This window comes from Lepidochelys olivacea, assembly GCF_965140295.1.
Source record: "Lepidochelys olivacea isolate rLepOli2 genome assembly, chromosome: 5".
Taxonomy (NCBI): domain Eukaryota; kingdom Metazoa; phylum Chordata; order Testudines; family Cheloniidae; genus Lepidochelys; species Lepidochelys olivacea.
This window is the reverse complement of record NC_140415.1, coordinates 130,898,984-130,920,563: the sequence shown is the minus strand read 5'-3', so window position 1 is coordinate 130,920,563 and position 21,580 is coordinate 130,898,984. Positions and strand designations below refer to the sequence as shown.

The 21,580-nt window shown below is 44.2% G+C and overlaps 1 protein-coding gene across 1 annotated transcript in view; it reads right to left on the bottom strand.

Annotated features, from left to right (window-relative positions):
• DNAH6 (dynein axonemal heavy chain 6) overlaps window positions 1-21,580 on the bottom strand; it is a 192,411-nt gene that overhangs the window by 57,020 nt on the left and 113,811 nt on the right. The window contains exons 57-58 of the mRNA XM_084627883.1: window positions 3,318-3,482; window positions 121-188 (exon numbers count right to left, since the gene is read on the bottom strand). Of these exons, the coding sequence (XP_084484009.1) occupies window positions 121-188; window positions 3,318-3,482 (233 nt within the window). The remainder of the gene's footprint in view (window positions 1-120; window positions 189-3,317; window positions 3,483-21,580) is intronic.

The window sequence follows — 21,580 nt, the reverse complement described above, 5'->3', positions numbered from 1 at the left end:
TATAACTATGTGGAAAAACATTTTCTTTATTGTTTTCCCTCTTTCATTTTATCCTGCTGTCACCTTAAACATTTAAAAGCAACTACTGTGAAATTAATAATGGAAATAAAAGTTATAAACCTTAGCAACTGATCCTCCAGGCCAGATCTGGTTACAGTGAAATTGATTATAGTAACTTTAATACACACCTGTAGAATAAACATAACAAATGACAAAAATTATTTCTATGTAGGTTAAGAAAATAAAATCAGGGGTTTAGTTAAGAATAATAATGGCACCCACAGTGAAGGTAGAGTTATGGCTGAGAAGGCTTTTCCAATCTAAACTTTAATTTATAGCTGTTCACAACTTACTCAAAAATTTCCATTTGGGCTGAAATTTCACATTGTTGGTTTATGTCCAAAAGCGATTTTTGGGAGGTTTGATCAAACTTTTGGAGGGATGAGAGGATGAAATAAAAGTACGTTTTTCACTTTGCACAATAACTGTTCTTATAATTATTTCCAGTGGCATAATTCACAAAAGGCTGAAACTATAAATAGGGCCCTATCAAATTCACAGCCATGAAAAATACATCACGGACCGTGAAATCTGGTCTCTCCCCATGAAATGTGGTCTTTTGTGCGTTTTTACCCTATACTATACAGATTTCACAGGGGAGACCAGCGTTTCTCAAATTGGGGCTCCTGACCCAAAAGGGAGTTGTAGGGGAGTTACAAGGTTATTTTAGGGGGGGTCGTAATATTACCACCCTTACTTCTGCACTGTCTTCAGAGCTGGGTGGCTGGAGAGTGGCAGCTGCTGACTGAGGGCCCAGCTCTGCATGCAGCAGCGCAGAAGTAAGGGTGGCAATACCATACCATGACATCCTGACTTCTGCGCTGCTGCTGGCAGCGGCTCTGCCTTCCGAGCTGGGCTCCCGGCCAGCAGCAGCCACTGCTCTCTGGCCACCCAGCTCTGAAGGTGCCACTGCCAGTAGCAGTGCAGAAGTAAGGTTAGCAGTACCAAGACCCCCGCCCGCCCCACTGCACAATAACCTTGTGATCCCCGACGACGCCTTTCTAGATTAGGACCCCTACAATTACAACACCATGAAATTTCAGATTTAAAAAGCTGAAATCATTAAATTTATGATTTTTTAAATCCTATGACTGTGAAATTGATCAAAATGGACCGTGAATTTAGTAGGGCCTTGTGGCAGGGTGCTGCTGCAAACACACCTAATCAGCCCCTGCCACGCCAGCCCCAATCAAGGAGGATTGATTGGGGCTGGATGAAAAGCCTTATGCCTGCCTGGCGACTGGCAACACCTGCCAACGGGATAGGCTAGGAGCTATAAAGGTTGGGAAGGAACCAGAAGCCGTGGGCAGCCAGAGAGAGGGGTCAGTCAGAGAGGGAAGTGGAAGCCCTCTAGCTGCTTACTAACCCAGCCTGCGGTAGACAAGAAACCTGTAAGGACTGTATATAGTTGGACACTGGTGGTGGGAAAATGCTTAAAGAATAAAGGACACAGGTGTTGCACAAAGCTGAAGTCTCCCTGGACTTATTTGGGAAGGCAACTGGGCCTTCAGAAGAGGGGCCGACTGTGCACCCCGTGACAGGCCCTAACTATAAACTTTGAATTTTACATGAAACCAGTCTGCAATGACTAGTATAAGGGACAGCAAGTTTGAGAAAATATGGCTACAAAGTACAAAAGTCTTGAATATTTGAAAAGTAGCCTGGTGCATGCACAGTAAGAAACAGTGATCACTTTTAAGCCGTGATCTTAAAGAAGGATGCGGCAGGCATGTGCGTGCAGCTGTTTAAATACATACAAGAGTTAAGTGCCTAATTACACAAGCTGGTCTAAACATGCAGGGCTGGATTTGTAGAAGTGCTGAGCACCAACATTTCCGATTGACTTCAATTGGCGTTGTGGTGCTCAGCAATTCTGAAAGTCAGCCTGCAACAATTACTTAAAAGCTGGAGCAGTAAGAAAAGGAATTTAGTTGTCTTTCTCCTGGGGGGCTGTGAACATAAATAAAACCTGCCTATAAAGTGCTACATAAGAACAAAGAAGGATTATGACCAGTTGCCTACACTTTGGAATAGCATGAACTCCTAAATTCCTGGCTTCCACCCCAGTTCTTAGTCCTTTAGACCATGAGGCCTATTGGGGCATCTTTAATTTGCTGTGACTGTAAAATGAACTGAGACACACAGGGCTTAGGCGACTTGGCTACTGTCACACTCCAAGTCAACATCAGAACCAGGATCCGAATGGAGGTCACCTTATACCCCGGCCCATGTAGCTGACAGTGCATCTTTTCAAACCTGGGTGTCTACCGTTAGGCACTTCAGCAGACTGCTTGATTTTCAAAATGCTTTCAGAATAAAGTAACAGACAATATTATGTGTGGAAACTGGATGATACGGCATATAAATACAAAATATAGGACCATATGAACCTCAGAATAAAGTAATAGGGTTCTGAAATAAAGTGTGTATCAGTTGCCTGCAATACCTCCTTAATCAAAGCAATTACATCACAGTTACCCAGTCCTACACCATCCATCATCTGGCTAGACCCCAGAGCTGTCTAGAAAGTGATAGACATCTGTAAATTTTCTAGGAAATCCTACTAGCTGTGCTACCCTTTTTGCAGTGGGGTTTTTGGGAGGGAGCTGACTGTGGAGGATCTCACTAGTGGCGGATTTTCAGAGGAACCACTAATGAAACAATCCCCTTTCAGACAGCAGGATCTCCTAAGTAAGCCCATTAGGGGTACCCTCCAAAGGTCCTTCAAATAGGCCATACAGCTTGTCCATTAATGAATGAGGGTCTTCACTGGAAGTCATGCTGTCATGTTAATATTTGAGTAGCCATGTGATAGAGCTCTCCCCTCCAGGTGGCAGGATCTTCTGGAAGACCCAACATACAGGACTCCAACAACACACAGGACCAGTCTCAGTGGCCCTGTATTCTGAACCTCCAATATGGGACACAACAAAATGGTTGAGCCCTGAGACATGACTCAGTCCTGGTGATACTGTGCAGCAGGAGCGAACCTCTCTTTGTCAGAACAGTCGATAAGTCCATGAATGTTTTCACATACAGTAGCATGGACATGTTGGACTCTACTGTGCTACATTCACCCATGGAATGAAAGGACATGGGTTTATTTATTTTCACCTGTTTTAAAACTTTAATTATAAAAGATACCAGCTGAGACTTGGGAAGGTCTGTAATAATGTGGGCCAACAGAATTTGATAATGTCCTTCTAGTAATATTGATTATGGTTTGTATGACATGAATTTAGAATGCTGCATCATACCTCTGGAAGGTAGTGTGGATTTGGTAGTTTAGTTGTCATGTAGAACCTAAAGTTTCTGTCATAATCAATGTCAGAATCTCCAAGGCGAATAAGCATTCTTCCACCAGTAACAAAGGTCTGCTTCAAAAGAACAGGCTCTAGTGCAGGGTCCAAGATTTCCTTCAGCTTTAGAAAAAGAAACCAGATTAAGGTATTTTGTACATGTAACTGATAACTGAAATACTTCATTACTAAAATGCAAAATTAAATTAACACTCTCCACTCTATGCAAGGAGAATAATAAAAATAATTATTTATTATTTGTATTACTGTATTGGCTAAAAGAAAAGGAGTACTTGTGGCACCTTAGAGACTAACCAATTTATTTGAGCATAAGCATGTTACTCTGAAACCTGTATTGGTTCAATAAATTTGTTAGTCTCTGAGGTGCCACAAGGACGCCTCATTGTTTTTGTAGTGGCTAGGACCATAGTCATGGACCAGGACTCCATTGTGATAGGTGCTGAACAAACACAGAACAAAAAGATGGTCCCAATGATATTCTTCTGTTCACTTATTACTCTCTGCCTTCCTAGTTTTTGTTATAGGATATGGCTGGATTTTCAAAGGAGCCTAACAGAGTTATGTGCCCAAATCCCATGGATATTAAACACACTTCAAATTATGCATTGTTTTTTAAACCAGAGAAAGCCTACATGTTTTACTGCAGAACTATCTCACAGCACAAATCAGTGATGTAACAGAATTTAGACAGTGTTAAAGCAAACACACAGAGATAGAAGAAAATATTCTTTACTTACATGAGAACTGAAAGTACAAAACTAGGCCCTGATCCTACAACGATTTAAACACAGACATAACTTCATACACATGAATAGTCACACTGAAGTCAATGGGCTACTCAGGTACATACAGTTATGTACATGCGAAGGTCTCTGCAGGATTTGGGCCTAATTTTTTTTTTGGGTCACAAAATTCCAAATTCACTGTACATAATTTGCATATGTTCAACCACGTTTCATTATGGTACATTAGGGGAAAAAAAAGGCACGAGACATTTAAAAAACAGTCATGTCTCTTTAGAAACAGAATGGTAATGAAAACGGTAATGAAAAATATGGGAAGGACCCATACACATCCGCTTCCTAAGACTTAGTGGGCTCAATCCTGGAGAATACTGAGCACTCTAGACCAATCCTGCATTACACTTAAGTTTAACTTTAGGCACGTGCTTTAAGTGTTTTGCTGGAGAGTGCTCAGCACCTGACAGGGTTGTGTCCAATAACGGGATTCTCTTGCCAACTCTCACTACCCTTTATTATCTGTATTATGGGCCCAGGGTGCCCCATTCTTCCTATATCTCTGACTGGTTACAGTCAAGACAGAAAATCATCATACTATGGGAACCAGAAACAGTAAACTGGGCAGAATTATTGTCCTAATTCAACAGAAGACTTCAAAGTGTGCTTACTATTGTATTTAGCAAAGTAGTTAAGCACATAATCAAATTGTTTGCTGAGATGCATATAGCATTCAGTCACAGAAAAATGCAAGGAAGACATCTGTCCCTTAGTTTAGAGGATATGACTATTTTTTTCATAGTTGACATGAAGATATGGGGGTTCCATTGGATCAGTGTTTGTTTCTGGATGATCAGATAGCAAGGATGGGCAAGAGTGCTTTTTTCATGTAGACTCACTGAGAAGAATGAGACTTTTTTTTTGGACATGGATCTCAGTACATTTATTCACGCCTTTGTCATTTCCAGATCTGCTGACTTTCATGGCAAAGTGCAGGGCGCCTATCTGTTCACCTTGCACTTTTCTGAAAGGAACGGTTGAGTGTATCTTGGGAATTCTTGGATTGGGTATGGGACTTTTTGTTTACATTTGTTAATATGCAAACAAAGCCATGTTTTCTATTATCCATTAGCTACGGGACATATTATGGTGTTGCTGATTCTTTTTTTTTTTTAAACGAGCATACAGATTTTTAAGAGGCACATTTATAAAAAGTAAGAAAATAAATCGAAATAAAGAAATACATTTGAATTTTCAAGTGAGTCATGAATCATCAGATCCTAGTGCCATATATATCATGCCAATGAATACAGCTTTGAATTTTTACCTTGGGTATTGAAAACTGACAAACATACAATACATTGGTGGAGATTCACTTATGCATATCTTTTTCTTTCCTGCAGTTACTGATCCTGATGGCTACTCAAATCAGAACCTTGGTCTCGAGTCAATGTGTACTGACTGCTTAAAGTTACAGCTTTGGGCCAGAGGAACTAGGAATAGCTTCTTGGACATGCCTATGGGATTCAAGAAATATCTGTCTGTGGGCCAAATGAAAATATTATAACTGAGGCTTAATATAACAAGGAGTCTGATGGCACCTTAAAGACTAACAGATTTATTTGGGCATAAGCTTTCATGGGTAAAAGCCTCACGTCTTCAGATGCATGGAGTAAAGATTACAGATGCAGGCATAAATATACTGACACATGAAGAGAAGGGAGTTACCTTACAAGTGGAGAACTAGTGCTGACAGGGCCAATTCAGTCAGGGTGGATGGAGTCCAGCGAACAGCAGAGCGGCTAACAGAGGGAGTTTGCCTGGGAGCTGTCTGAGAGGAGGTACGCTAAGGGCTGCATTAGGGAGGCTGTGTTGGTGAGTATCTGAGTGTCTGTTGTGGGGACAGTTTGACCGTGTGCTTGACTGGTGGTTTGAAAAGTGTGAATTGGGAGTGCTTTGTTCCAGGTGAGCCTTGAGTGGGCCTGACTGTTATAAAAAGCTAGTCAGCTGCGAACCAGCTGAGCGGCGAACAGCAGAGAGGCTAACAGAGGGAGTTTGCCTGGGGAGAGCCCACTGAGGCTTACATCTTGCCGGCTTCACTGAGTAGTCACTACAACTCCTGAGGAAGCTCGTAGAAGGAAGGTAATATGGATGGGGGGTGTTCAGCTGTTGTGACCTGCACTGGATGTGCCATGTTTGTCTTTCTTCCACAGAACAGAAGCGACTTTGTCTGTACAAAGTTGCAAGCTGGTCTCCATATTGGAAGAGAAGATTCAAGGTCTGGAGCAACAAGTATCGACCCTGCGTTGCATAAGAGAAACTGAAGATTTCCTCGACAGACGTCAGGATATGCTTCTACAGACACAAAGTTCTGAAGATTCAGAGCAGGCCGCACTGTGGGGACAGGAGGACGGTGAAGAAATTTGGCAGTATGTGACCTCCAGAAGAAGAAAGGGGAGCGTCCATGCACCAGCAATGCAGATACAGGTAAGTAACCGTTTTCATGTTCTCTCCACAGGTACTAATGCAGAGAGTGGACTAGGTGATACATCTGAGGGAAGGGAACAGAAGGAGACCTCGCCAATTGAAAGGCATGAGATGCATTGTCCTAGGGTTGGGGGTTCCACGACCACCGCTCCCAAGAGGAGGAGGCGGGTAGTGGTGGTCGGGTGGTCTCTCTCCTCAGGGGGACTGAGTCATCTATCTGCCGCCCCAACCGGGAAAACCAAGAAGTCTACTGCTTGCCAGGAGCTAGGATAAACGATGTGACGGAGAGACTGCCGAGACTCATCAAGCCCTCGGATCGCTACCCCTTCCTGCTTCTCCACGTGGGCACCAATGATACTGCCAAGAATGACCTTGAGCGGATCACTGCAGACTACGTGGCTCTGGGAAGAAGGATAAAGGAGTTTGAGGTGCAAGTGGTCTTCTCGTCCATCCTCCCCATGGAAGGAAAAGGCCTGGGTAGAGACCGTCGAATCATGGAAGTCAACGAATGGCTACGCAGGTGGTGTCAGAGAGAAGGCTTTGGATTCTTTGACCATGGGACGGTGTTCCAAGAAGGAGGAGTTCTAGGCAGAGACGGGCTCCACCTAACGAAGAGAGGGAAGAGCATCTTTGCAAGCAGGCTGGCTAACCTAGTGAGGAGGGCTTTAAACTAGTGTGGAAGTATAACATTGTATAAGTATAACGTTGTATAAGGGGACATGCTGGATACATTGTATATGAGAGGGCATGCCAAAACATGTTACAAAGTATCTGAGGGAGCACACGTAGGGACAGTTAGCTTTTGAATGGAGAAGCAATTAAGATAGAGCCAGCACTAAGAAGCAGGCATCAGAATGGAAGGTGTGAAGGGCAGTTAGTTAAGTTAACTGGAAGCTGTTAAAGGAGATTGTTAAGGGTGGCAGGTAATTGAAGATACATGACTGGTCTCAGGGATCTCGAAGGGTGGTGACTAAAATCTTTTTCTTCTTTTGTCTGTAACTTCTCTGTAAGTTGTTCTCCAAAAAACTGTATAAATTAAAAGACACAAGCCCCACTCAGAGGGCTCACTTCTAAATGTATTAGCAGAGCAGCTTTGCTAATAAAACAGAGTGGTCTGATAAATTGTGAGTCTGAGTCAAACTTTGACACTAGGTTCACTGGGGGAAGGAGACCAAAGCCCTGAGGTAAGTGGGGAAGTGGGACACCGGGAAGAAGCACGAGCAGGAGCGTGCAAGAGGGCAGGGCTCCTGCCTCATAGTGAGAAAGAGGGACGATCAGCGAGTTAGCTCAAGTGTCTAGACACAAATGCAAGAAGCCTGGGAAACAAGCAGGGAGAACTGGAAGTCCTGGCACAGTCAAGGAATTATGATGTGATTGGAATAACAGAGACTTGGTGGGATAACTCACATGACTGGAGTACTGTCATGGATGGATATAAACTGTTCAGGAAGGACAGGCAGGGCAGAAAAGGAGGGGAGTTGCACTGTATGTAAGGGAGCAGTATGACTGCTCAGAGCTCCAGTATGAAACTGCAGAAAAACCTGAGAGTCTCTGGATTAAGTTTAGAAATGTGAGCAACAAGGGTGATGTCGTGGTGGGAGTCTGCTATAGACCACCAGACTAGGGGGAGGAGGTGGACGAGGCTTTCTTCCAGCAACTCTCGGAAGTTACTAGATTGCTGGCCCTGGTTCTCATAGGAGACTTCAATCACCCTGATATCTGCTGGGAGAGCAATACAGGGGTGCACAGGCAATCCAGGAAGTTTTTGGAAAGCGTAGGGGACAACTTCCTGGTGTAAGTGCTGGAGGAACCAACTAGGGGCAGAGCTCTTCTTGACCTGCTGTTCACAAACCGGAAAGAGTTAGGGGAAGCAAAAGTGGATGGGAACCTGGGAGGCAGTGACCATGAGATGGTCGAGTTCAGGATCCTGACACAGGGAAGAAAGGAGAGCAGCAGAGTCCAGCAGAGCTGGCTGTATTTTAAAGAATCCTTATTGAGGTTACAGGGACAAACCATCCCGATGTGTAGAAAGAATAGTAAATATGGCAGGCGACCAGCTTGGCTTAACAGTGAAATCCTTGCTGATCTTAAATACAAAAAAGAAGCTCACAAGAAGTGGAAGATTGAACAAATGACCAGGGAAGAGTATAAAAATATTGCTCGGGCATGCAGGAGTGAAATCAGGAAGGCCAAAACACACCTGGAATTGCAGCTAGCAAGAGATGTTAAGAGTAACAAGAAGGGTTTCTTCAGGTATGTTAGCAACAAGAAGAAAGCCAAGGAAAGTGTGGGCCCCTTACTGAATGAGGGAGGCAACCTAGTGACAGAGGATGTGGAAAAAGCTAATGTACTCAATGCTTTTTTTGCCTCTGTCTTCACGAACAAGGTCAGCTCCCAGGCTACTGCACTGGGTAGCACAGCATGGGGAGGAGGTGACCAGCCCTCTGTGGAGAAAGAAGTGGTTCAGGACTATTTAGAAAAGCTGGACGAGCACAGGTCCGTGGGGCCGGATGCGCTGCATGTGAGAGTGCTAAAGGAGTTGGCGGATGTGATTGCAGAGCCATTGGCCATTATCTTTGAAAACTCATGGCAATCGGGGGAGGTCCCAGACGACTGGAAAAAGGCTAATGTAGTGCCCATCTTTAAAAAAGGGAAGAAGGAGGATCCTGGAAACTACAGGCCAGTCAGCCTCACCTCAGTCGCTGGAGGGTAGGGATAGGATACAGAGGGACCTAGACAAATTGGAGGATTGGGCCAAAAGAAATCTAATGAGGTTCAACAAGGACAAGTGCAGAGTCCTGCACTTAGGACGGAAGAACCCAATGCACAGCTACAGACTAGGGACCGAATGGCTAGGCAGCAGTTCTGCAGAAAAGGACCTAGGGGTTACAGTGGACGAGAAGCTGGATATGAGTCAACAGTGTGCCCTTGTTGCCAAGAAGGCCAATGGCATTTTGGAATGTATAAGTAGGGGCATTGACAGCAGATCGAGGGACGTGATCGTTCCCCTCTATTCGACATTGGTGAGGCCTCATCTGGAGTACTGTGTCCAGTTTTGGGCCCCACACTACAAGAAGGATGTGGAAAAATTGGAAAGAGTCCAGCGGAGGGCAACAAAAATGATTAGGGGACTGGAACACATGACTTCTGAGGAGAGGCTGAGGGAACTGGGATTGTTTAGTCTGCGGAAGAGAAGAACGAGGGGGGATTTGATAGCTGCTTTGATAACTACCTGAAAGGAGAATCCAAAGAGGATGGATCTAGACTGTTCTCAGTGGTAGCTGATGACAGAACAAGGAGTAATGGTCTCAAGTTGCAGTGGGGGAGGTTTAAGTTGGATATTAGGAAAACCTTTTTCACTAGGAGGGTGGTGAAGTACTGGAATGCATTACCTAGGGAGGTGGTGAAATCTCCTTCCTTCGAAGTTTTTCTGGTCAGGCTTGACAAAGCTCTGGCTGGGATGATTTAGTTGGGGATTAGTCCTGCTTTGAGCAGGGGGTTGGACTAGATGACCTCCTGAGGTCCCTTCGAACCCTGATATTCTATGATTCTGAGAGTCCACTCCCAATAATTGACGAGGAGGTGTCAATTCCAGGAGAGGCAAAATTGCTTTTGTAGTGAGCCAGCCACTCCCAGTCCCTATTCAAGCCCAAATTAATGGTGTTAAATTTGCAAATTAATTTTAGTTCTTTTATTTTAGTTATTCTTTTATTTTCTATGTAAAAGATGGACACAAATTGGACATCAGGAATGGTAACATACAAAAGCCAGTGGGAGAACACTTCAATCTTCCTGGACATTCTATACCAGATTTAAACATAGCCATACTTGAACAAAAAAACTTCAGAAACAGACTTCAAAGAGAAACTGCAGAACTAAAATTCATTTGCAAATTTAACACAATTAATTTGGGCCACTGGACTCCTTGTTGTTTTTGTGGATACAGATGAACACGGCTACCCCTTGATACTTGAAGCTTAATATATCCATGAACAATTAATTGTATGTGCTGCTGTCACTTTCAAAGAAATTGCTGGGTAACTCACAAATTGGACAGTTATTCCTGCTGAATAAACTACAGTTCTGTGACACCACTGTCAAAATACATGGGCTATAGCCACAGACACTTTGTCATGGTTGATTTCAGTGCTTGTGAAAGGGGGAAAAAGTGTGTTTGAGCCAGGCCTAGTAACAAATCTATAGCAAGTCTGAAGTTTAAAAATTAACTCAGTATTGAATTATTCAAGCACAATAAAATCTTACGCTTAGGGGAGGGATATTTTACTCAAAAAGTTCTGAGTTTAAACTCACTGAATCCTACCTAGGGCATAATCAACTCTGGGTGGGCAGAATGGAAAATGTATTATATGATCATTTCCTTTCTGTTATTAATATCTCCATTAGTCCTTTATTCAGTGCTAACCCCTCTGCAGTGGCACCTTCGGTAGCTGAGCTCATTGCCTAGCAACCTACTCACTCGGTCGTGCCCCTCGTCATGTACTCCCAAATCTATATAAATAATTTCTCAAAGAAGGTTAATTGTCCGTAAAATTCTAACTTGAACTTCACTTAGGTCTGAATGAATTCTGAAACATGCACCCAGATCAAACATGCCATTCAGTTATGTATGTATTTTTTGTTGTGTGACAGACTAGCGAAGATGTTAATCAAGGAAAATAATTTTAAAAGGTAACAATTTTCCCATCCTGCATCCTAACATGTATACTGGCCCTTTACTCAGGGACGTGGCAATTAGTAAGATTCTCAGGCAGAGGGAAAGAAAAGATGAGTATAAAGATACATAATCCATGCTCTGGTGTTAGGAAATGGAGGCTTTTTTGGGGTGGGGAGAAATGCATTAAACTCCTGAACAGCTATCTTACAGTGCTTTATGAAACACAAGGAGTTATACCTACGTTGTGGCTTTGCAAGTTTCTTCGGAGTTTACTAAGGACCTTTGCCCAAAACATGGCTGCTAGATATTCAATGATTTTAAGACCAGAAGGGATCACTGTGCTCATCTAGTCTGACTTTATGTATAACACAGAATTTCACCCAATAATGCCTGCTTCTAATCCAATAACTTCTGGTGGAACCAGAGCATAATATGAAATAGGAAAAAATATCTGGTTTAACAGAAGCTGTATATGCCTTCCTGATAAACCTTTTAATTATCTATCCAGAGACTATTTTGAGATTCTGCTCGTACACATTGTGAATGAAAGGAAACAAAAGGTGATTTTCTGAGTGCTTGTGTATATGAGCTTCCAAACACACATCACGACTGTGCTAAAGCTTTTGTTTTGTGCTTTGGCCATCAACAGACATAAGTTATGATACTGATGGACATCTTTCTACAGAATGAAAGAGGATATACATTAAAAATTTGCTCTTAGAAAATAAGGTGTTGCACTGAAAGTGTTGCCAGTTCAGAAATTCATCATGCAGATGTTATGGGAAGAAATGGTTACTTATAGGGCTGTCCAGCGATTAAAAAAATTAATCATGATTAATCATGCAATTAAAAAAATTAATTGTGCTGTTAAACAACAATAGAATACCATTTATTTTAAATATTTTTGGATGTTTACTACATTTTCAAATATATTAATTTCAATAACAACACAGAATAACAAAGGGTACAGTGCTCACATTATATTTATTTTTTATTTCAAATATTTGAACTGTAAAAAACAAAAAAAATATTTTTCAATTCACCTTGTATAAGTACTTTAGTGTAATCTCTTTATCATGAAAGTTGAACTTACAAATGTAGAATTATGTACAAAAAAACCTGCATTCAAAAATAAAACAATATAAAACTTCAGAGCCTACAAGTCACTCAGTCCTACTTCTTGGTCAGCCAATTCACTTAGACAAACAAGGTTGGTTATAATTTGCAAGTGATAACGCTGCCTGCTTCTTGTCACCTTAAAGTGAGAGCAGGCATTCGCATGACACTGTTGTAGCTGGCATTGCAATTTATGTGCCAGATGCGCTAAAGATTCACATGTCCCTTCATGCTTCAACCACCATTCCAGAGCAAATGCCTCCATGCTGATGATGGGTTCTGCTTGATAACGATCTAAAACAGTGCAGACTGACACATGTTCATGTTCAGTGCAGACTGACTCATCATCTGAATCAGATGCCACCAGCAGAAGGTTGATCTTTTTTGGCGGTTCGGGTTCTGTAGTTTCTGCATCAGAGTGTTGCTCTTTTAAGACTTCTAAAAGCATGCTCCACACCTCGTCCCTCTCTGATTTTGGGTGGCACTTTAGATTCTTAAACCTTGGGTCAAGTGCTGTAGCTATCTTTAGAAATCTCACATTGGTACCTTCTTTGCGTTTTGTCAAATCTGCTGTGAAAGTGTTCTTAAAATGAACATGTGCTGAGTCATCACCCGAGACTCCTATGACATGAAATATATGCAGAATGCAGGTAAAACAGAGCAGGAGATGTACAATTCCCCCCCCCCCCCGCCCAAGGAGTACAGTCACAAATGTAATTGATGCCTTATTTTTTTTAATGAGCATCATCAGCATGGAAGCATGTCCTCTGGAATGGTGGCTGAAGAATGAAGGGGCATACGAATGTTTAACATATCTGGCATATAAATACCTTGCAACGCTGGCTACAAAAGTGCTATGTGAATGCCTATTCTCACTTTCAGGTGACACTGTAGATAAGAAGCAGGCAGCAGTATCTCCCGTCAATGCAAACAAACTCATTTGTCTTAGCGATTGGCAGAATAAGAAGTAGGACTGAGTGGACTTGTAGGCTCTAAAGTTTTACATTGTTTTGTTTTTGAGTGCAGTTATATAACCAAAAAAATCTGCCTTTGTAAGTTACACTTTCATGATAAAGAGATTGCACTTCAGTACTTGTATGAGGTGAACTAAAAAATACGACACCTCTACCCTGATATAACGCTATCCGATATAACTCGAATTCGGATATAATGCGGTAAAGCATTTCCCCTCTTCCCCCCTCCCTCCCAGGCTTGCACAAGCCTGGGAGGTAGGGGAGGAGAAGTGGAGGGGCCATGTGCTCAGGGGAGGAGGTGGAGCGGAGGTGAGCTGCGGGGGGCGTGGGGGGGGCCGCAGCAAGTAACCGGGGTGGTGGGGGTGCAGAGGAACCGATCCCTGCCCCAGCTCACCTCCACTCTGCCTTCTCCCCTGAGCACGCCGCCACTCCGCTTCTCCCCCATCCCTCCTTGGCTTGCCATGCCAAACAGCTGATTCGCGGCAAGACTTGGGGGGCGGGGGGGGAGAAGCGGAGCGGTGGTGGTGCACTCAGGGGAGGATGTGGAGCGGAGGTGAGCTGGGACGGGGGGGCAGGACGAGGAACTGCCGTGGGTGCTCTGTCACCCACCAATTTTTCTCTGAGGGTGCTCCAGCCCCGGAGCACCCAGGGAGTCGGCACCTATGGCTCTGACATGCTGCTCTGAGTGGCGTGTTAAGGGGGCTGGGCCAGGGCTGGGGGGTTGGATAAGGGGCAGAGGGTCTCGGGGGGCGGTCAGGGGACAGGGAGCAGGGGGGGGTTGGATGGGTTGGGGCTTCTGAGGGGTCAGTCAGGGGGCGGGAAGTAGGTGGGGGTCGGATGGGGGCGGGGCCAGGCTGTTTGGGGAGGCACAGCTTTCCCTACCCAGCCCTCCATAGCAAGTTCGCTATAACGTGGTTTCACATATAACGCAGTAAGACCGTGTTATATCAGGGAAGAGGTGTATTTCTTTTATCCTTTTTACAGTACATATATTTGTAATAAAAAATAATAATATAAAGTGAGCACTGTGCACTTTGTGTTCTGTGTTGTAATTGAAATCAATATTGAAAATGTAGAAAAATATCAAAAAATATTTAATAAATTTCAATTGGTATTCTATTGTTATAAGTGCGATTAATTTTTTTTAGTTAATTGCATGAGTTAACTGTGATTGACAGCCCTAGTTACTTACTTATATAGTAAATGGTATTCTTCAAGATGTGTAGTTTGCATACATATTCCACTGTTGGTGTGAGCACATCCACTGTGTATCCTCACACCAGCAACTGAGGGCATAAAGGGGGGGGGGGCTGCCTCAACCAAAAACCAGTTCTTTTGCCACCTACAGAGCCCGATGCCAAAGACTCTGAGTAGCGGGGATGGGGGTTAGGTCATAGAATATGTATACAGACAACACATCTGGAATAACACCAGTTACTGTGCAGGCAAGTTTCAGAGTAACAGCCGTGTTAGTCTGTATTTGCAAAAAGAAAAGGAGTACTTGTGGCACCTTAGAGACTAACCAATTTATGTGTCTTCTACACTTTCCACAGTATGCATCCGATGAAGTGAGCTGTAGCTCACGAAAGCTTGTGCTCAAATAAATTGGTTAGTCTCTAAGGTGCCACAAGTACTCCTTTTCTTTGTGCAGGCAAGTAACCATTTCTGCTTCTAATGATGAGCTGTATACATATATTTTATTGCTGATGACCTCTCCCCCCAACCCCCCACAAGCAGTGACCCTTGCTGGAAGTGGGTACCAGGAGTCGTGTGATTGCAGGACAATTCTGCTAAATTTTGCATGGTGTCTGAAAGCCTGTTCAATTGTGTACTGCTCAGTGAATGTGTGGATGAAGGACCAGGCTGCTGCCTTACAAATGTCCTGAGAGTGGCCATCACAGTGGATCAAGCTCTCATCAAATGAGCCATTATTTTATCAGGTAGAGTCTTTACAGTCACCTGATAACAAAGTTTGATACATGTGGAAATCCAGTTAAAGACTGTTTGCACTGCAACAGCTTCATCTTTGGTCCTTTTCTCTATATGCTACAAACAGTTTAGGAGACTTTCTGAAGTGCGCGGTTCTGTCAAGATAGAACAAAAGAACTCTGTTTACATAGAATCATAGAATCATAGAATATCAGGGTTGGAAGGGACCCCAGAAGGTCATCTAGTCCAACACCCTGCTCAAAGCAGGACCAATTCCCAGTTAAATCATCCCAGCCAGGGCTTTGTCAAGCCTGACCTTAAAAACCTCTAAGGAAGGAGATTCTACCACCTCCCTAGGTAACTCATTCCAGTGTTTCACCACCCTCTTAGTGAAAAAGTTTTTCCTAATATCCAATCTAAACCTCCCCCACTGCAACTTGAGACCATTACTCCTCGTTCTGTCATCTGCTACCATTGAGAACAGTCTAGAGCCATCCTCTTTGGAACCCCCTTTCAGGTAGTTGAAAGCAGCTATCAAATCCCCCCTCATTCTTCTCTTCTGCAGGCTAAACAATCCCAGCTCCCTCAGCTTCTCCTCATAAGTCATGTGTTCCAGTCCCCTAATCATTTTTGTTGCCCTTCGCTGGACTCTCTCCAATTTATCCACATCCTTCTTGAAGTGTGGGGCCCAAAACTGGACACAGTACTCCAGATGAGGCCTCACCAATGTCGAATAGAGGGGAACGATCACGTCCCTCGATCTGCTCGCTATGCCCCTACTTATACATCCCAAAATGCCATTGGCCTTCTTGGCAACAAGGGCACACTGCTGACTCATATCCAGCTTCTCGTCCACTGTCACCCCTAGGTCCTTTTCCGCAGAACTGCTGCCTAGCCATTCGGTCCCTAGTCTGTAGCTGTGCATTGGGTTCTTCCGTCCTAAGTGCAGGACTCTGCACTTATCCTTATTGCACCTCATCAGATTCCTTTTGGCCCAATCTTCCAATTGGTCTAGGTCCTTCTGTATCCTATCCCTCCCCTCCAGCGTATCTACCACTCCTCCCAGTTTAGTATCATCCGCAAATTTGCTGAGAGTGCAATCCACACCATCCTCCAGATCATTTATGAAGATATTGAATAAAACCGGCCCCAGGACCGACCCTTGGGGCACTCCACTTGATACCGGCTGCCAACTAGACATGGAGCCATTGATCACTACCCGTTGAGCCCGACAATCTAGCCAGCTTTCTACCCACCTTATAGTGCATTCATCCAGCCCATACTTCCTTAACTTGCTGACAAGAATACTATGGGAGACCGTGTCAAAAGCTTTGCTAAAGTCAAGAAACAATACATCCACTGCTTTCCCTTCATCCACAGAACCAGTAATCTCATCATAAAAGGCGATTAGATTAGTCAGGCATGACCTTCCCTTGGTGAATCCATGCTGGCTGTTCCTGATCACTTTCCTCTCATGCAAGTGCTTCAGGATTGATTCTTTGAGGACCTGCTCCATGATTTTTCCAGGGACTGAGGTGAGGCTGACTGGCCTGTAGTTCCCAGGATCTTCCTTCTTCCCTTTTTTAAAGATTGGCACTACATTAGCCTTTTTCCAGTCATCCGGGACTTCCCCGGTTCGCCACGAGTTTTCAAAGATAATGGCCAGTGGCTCTGCAATCACAGCCGCCAATTCCTTCAGCACTCTCGGATGCAACTCGTCCGGCCCCATGGACTTGTGCACGTCCAGCTTTTCTAAATAGTCCCTAACCACCTCTATCTCCACAGAGGGCTGGCCATCTCTTCTGCATTTTGTGATGCCCAGCGCAGCAGTCTGGGAGCTGACCTTGTTAGTGAAAACAGAGGCAAAAAAAGCATTGAGTACATTAGCTTTTTCCACATCCTCTGTCACTAGGTTGCCTCCCTCATTCAGTAAGGGGCCCACACATTCCTTGGCTTTCTTCTTGTTGCCAACATACCTGAAGAAACCCTTCTTGTTACTCTTGACATCTCTGGCTAGCTGCAGCTCCAGGTGCGATTTGGCCCTCCTGATAACATTCCTACATGCCCGAGCAATATTTTTATACTCTTCCCTGATCATATGTCCAACCTTCCACTTCTTGTAAGCTTCTTTTTTATGTTTAAGATCCGCTAGGATTTCACCATTAAGCCAAGCTGGTCGCCTGCCATATTTACTATTCTTTCGACTCATCGGGATGGTTTGTCCCTGTAACCTCAACAGGGATTCCTTGAAATACAGCCAGCTCTCCTGGACTCCTTTCCCCTTCAAGTTAGTCCCCCAGGGGATCCTGGCCATCCGTTCCCTGAGGGAGTCGAAGTCTGCTTTCCTGAAGTCCAGGGTCCGTATCCTGCTGCTTACCTTTCTTCCCTGCGTCAGGATCCTGAACTCAACCAACTCATGGTCACTGCCTCCCAGATTCCCATCCACTTTTGCTTCCCCTAATAATTCTACCCGATTTGTGAGCAGCAGGTCAAGAAAAGCGCCCCCCCTAGTTGGCTCCTCTAGCACTTGCGCCAGGAAATTGTCCCCTACGCTTTCCAAAAACTTCCTGGATTGTCTATGCACCGCTGTATTGCTCTCCCAGCAGATATCAGGAAAATTAAAGTCACCCATGAGAATCAGGGCATGCGATCTAGTAGCTTCCGTGAGCTGCCGGAAGAAAGCCTCATCCACCTCATCCCCCTGGTCCGGTGGTCTATAGCAGACTCCCACCACTACATCACTCTTGTTGCACACACTTCTAAACTTAATCCAGAGACACTCAGGTTTTTCTGCAGTTTCGTACCGGAGCTCTGAGCAGTCATACTGCTCCCTTACATACAGTGCTACTCCCCCACCTTTTCTGCCCTGCCTGTCCTTCCTGAACAGTTTATAACCATCCATGACAGTACTCCAGTCATGTGAGTTATCCCACCAAGTCTCTGTTATTCCGATCACGTGATAGTTCCTTGACATCACCAGGACCTCTAGTTCTCCCTGCTTGTTTCCAAGGCTTTGTGCATTTGTATATAAGCACTTGAGATAACCTGTTGATCGCCCCTCATTCCCAGTATGAGACAGGAGCTCTCCCCTCACAGACATTCCTGCCTGTGCAGGAATGTCCATCCAACGAATGGAGCTTTTGCTCTGCTTTACATGCTCTGCATATGGCTTAGGGAAAACAGCAGCAATGTGATAGATTTAATTGAAATTCTGGAGCCACCTTTGGTAAAAACTTAGGGTGAGATTTCATAGAGATTTTATCCTTATGAAAGACAGTATAAGGTGGTTTGGCTAATAATGCTTGTAATTCAACAGCTCTCCTGGCTGATGTTATTGCTACTGCGAAGGCCACTTTCACAGAAGGATGAAATAGAGATCAAGTGGCCAGTGCCCTTCAGACATCCAGAGAATGCGGTCTCCTCTCTTCAACTGAGGCATGTGGTTTTGGAAACAATACCAGTAAATGGATGCTTTGACTCTTATGAAACTCGGGTCCACCACGCATGCTTTCAGCTAGAAAGGCCACTTTCATAGTCAGATGGGCCACAGAGCATGTGGCTTGAGGTTCAAAGGGAGGTCTGCTGAGAGATGAAAGAACAAAATTGAGGTCCCACTGGAGTGCGAACTTCACCAGTGGTGGAAACGGTCTAAGAAGCCCCTTCAAAAATCTAGTTTAACAGGATGAGTGAAGATTGTGTGATTATCAACAGGAGGATGAAAAGGGCTGATTGCTGCTAAATGAACCTGAAGAGAACTAAATGAGACATCCAAAGACTTATGGGTAAATATTTCAGGATAGCAGAGAACCCAGCAGATTCTGGCAATAATGCATTGTTGAGCCCAAGAGGAGAAACACCTCCTTTTAGCTGAATAACATATCCTAGTAGAGTCTTTCCTTCTGTGGTTAAGGATGGATTGCATCACTCTGAAACACAAGCGCTCTTACCATCCAGTGACCATCCAAATACCAGGCTGCAGTGGTTCCAGATTGCATGCTTGAAAGTGCCCTTATGTTGTGTTAGGAGGTCCAGAAATGGGCAGACATTTATGGGCAGCTGAGCTGAGAGCTTCAGTAGATCTTTTGACAGAACAAGGAGTAATGGTCTCAAGTTGCAGTGGGGGAGGTTTAAGTTGGATAGTAGGAAAAAAATTTTCACTGGAAGGGTGGTGAAGCACTGGAATGAGTTACCTAGGGAGGTGGTGGAATCTCCTTCCTTTGAGGTTTTTAAGGTCAGGCTTGACAAAGCCCTGGCTGGGATGATTTAGCTGGGGACTGGTCCTGCTTTGAGCAGAGGGTTGGACTAGATGGCCTCCTGAGGTCCCTTCCAACCCTGATATTCTATGATTCCATGATCTGTAAACCTTAACTGTCTTGGACAGTTAGGCACAATGAGGATGACTTGAGCTCTATCTTAATGGATTTTCCATGGGGCCTGTAGTATTAATGGAATGGGAGGGAAAGCATACCTCAGGTGAACCTTCTGTGGTAGCTGGAGTGTATCTCCCTTTGAGACCTTGCCTAGGGCTGCTCTGGAGCAGTATAGAGGAAGTTTCTTGTTCACATGTGAGGCAAAAAGGTCCCAGGACAGCATTGCCCATTGGGTGAAGACCTTGTTTAGAACTGAATTGTGAATCTCCCATTTGTGGTCCATGGAAAAATCTGCTGAGACTGTCCACTAGGGAGTTCTGCACCCCTAGTAAACATGCTGCTGAAAGGGTTATGTGATGGTGGTTGCACCAGTTACAGATGTTAACTGACGCTATACAAAAAGGAAGGGATCTCGTTCCCCACTACTTGTTTATGTAGAAGACAGTTGTTATGTTGTCCTTATAGTTATGTTGACATTATTTGAACATTGGGATTGGATGAGTGGAAAGAATGCATTACAGACTTGATGGACTACCCTGAGATCTAGTAAATTGATATGCATTCTGGACTCCCAGATGCCTTGTGCCATATGACCACCTGTATGAGCTCTGACTTAGACCATGCGGTGATAAGAAAGAACTGGAGAGGTGTTGGTCCACACCATCCCTTACACACTCAGTTTGGAGCATGAGGACAGTTATGGCACATGTGAGGATCAATGGACACTACTGACTAAAAAATTACAAACTCAGGTGCATGGGGCACACATGTATCTATGCAGATAGGGACCATCACTCGAAGAAGTGTGTTTCTGACATCTCACGTCTGTCTAACCATCAAGTCAAGCTCAACATGGTGGCTAAAACAGAGTTCTGAATCTTTTTCCACAAGCCCTCTGCCCTATCTCCTTTTTTGTTCACTGTGAGCAACACCATCCTGCCTGTCACTCAGGCCCATGACCTGGCCGCCATCTTCAAATTGGTCCTCTCTCTAGGTCATCACATACAGGTTATATTTCAATCTTTCAGATTCTTTCTGCAGCACATCTCTAAGATATGGCCTTTCCTATGCATCCATACAGTTAAGACCCTCCTCCAGGCTCTCATCATCTCACATCTTGATTACTGCAACATCTTTTTCTTTGGCCTTGACAAATGCAATCTTGTCCTGCTCATATCTATTCAGAAGGATGCTGCAAATATCATTTTCCTAGCATGTCACTTTGACTATGTCACCCCACTCTTTGTATTCCTCCACTGGCTTCTCTCTCTATCACATCAAACACAAACTGTTTGTCTTCACTTTCGAGGGCCTTTACAGCCTATCCCCATCTGACTTCTTACTCATTCTCTGTCAACATGTTGACTCGCACCTCTGATTGGCTCTTGTTACCAGCCTCCATTGCCCACTTGTTAAATTCTTAAAAAAGCACCTTCATGCTTTCTCTCATGATGCCTTGGGAGGAGCTCCCCTTAAATATCCATAGAGCCATCTCATTTATCCTCTTTCAAATTTCTCCTTAAAACCCTCAGAGATTCAAATTTCCACAAGGAATGACTTAAAAATTTTGCATTCAGCCTATTAAACAACAGACTTGTACTACATCCATAATCCTGAAGCCTGGCTCAGGTACACCAACCACAGAACCCTAGAGGAGGGAGTTGTGTGAAACTCTGGAGGTCCCATGACCCCAAGAACTACCGTGATCACCCCCAACATATATTAAAGCGACCTCAGGAATTCCCCTCTGCCAGGGGAATCCCAATTTGGCCACTTAGAATCATAGGACTGGAAGGGACCTTGAGAGGTCATTTAGTACAGTCCCCTGCCTCATGGCAGGACTAAGTATTATCTAGACCATCCTTGACAGGTGTTTGTCTAACCTGCTCTTAAAAATCTCCAATGATGGAGA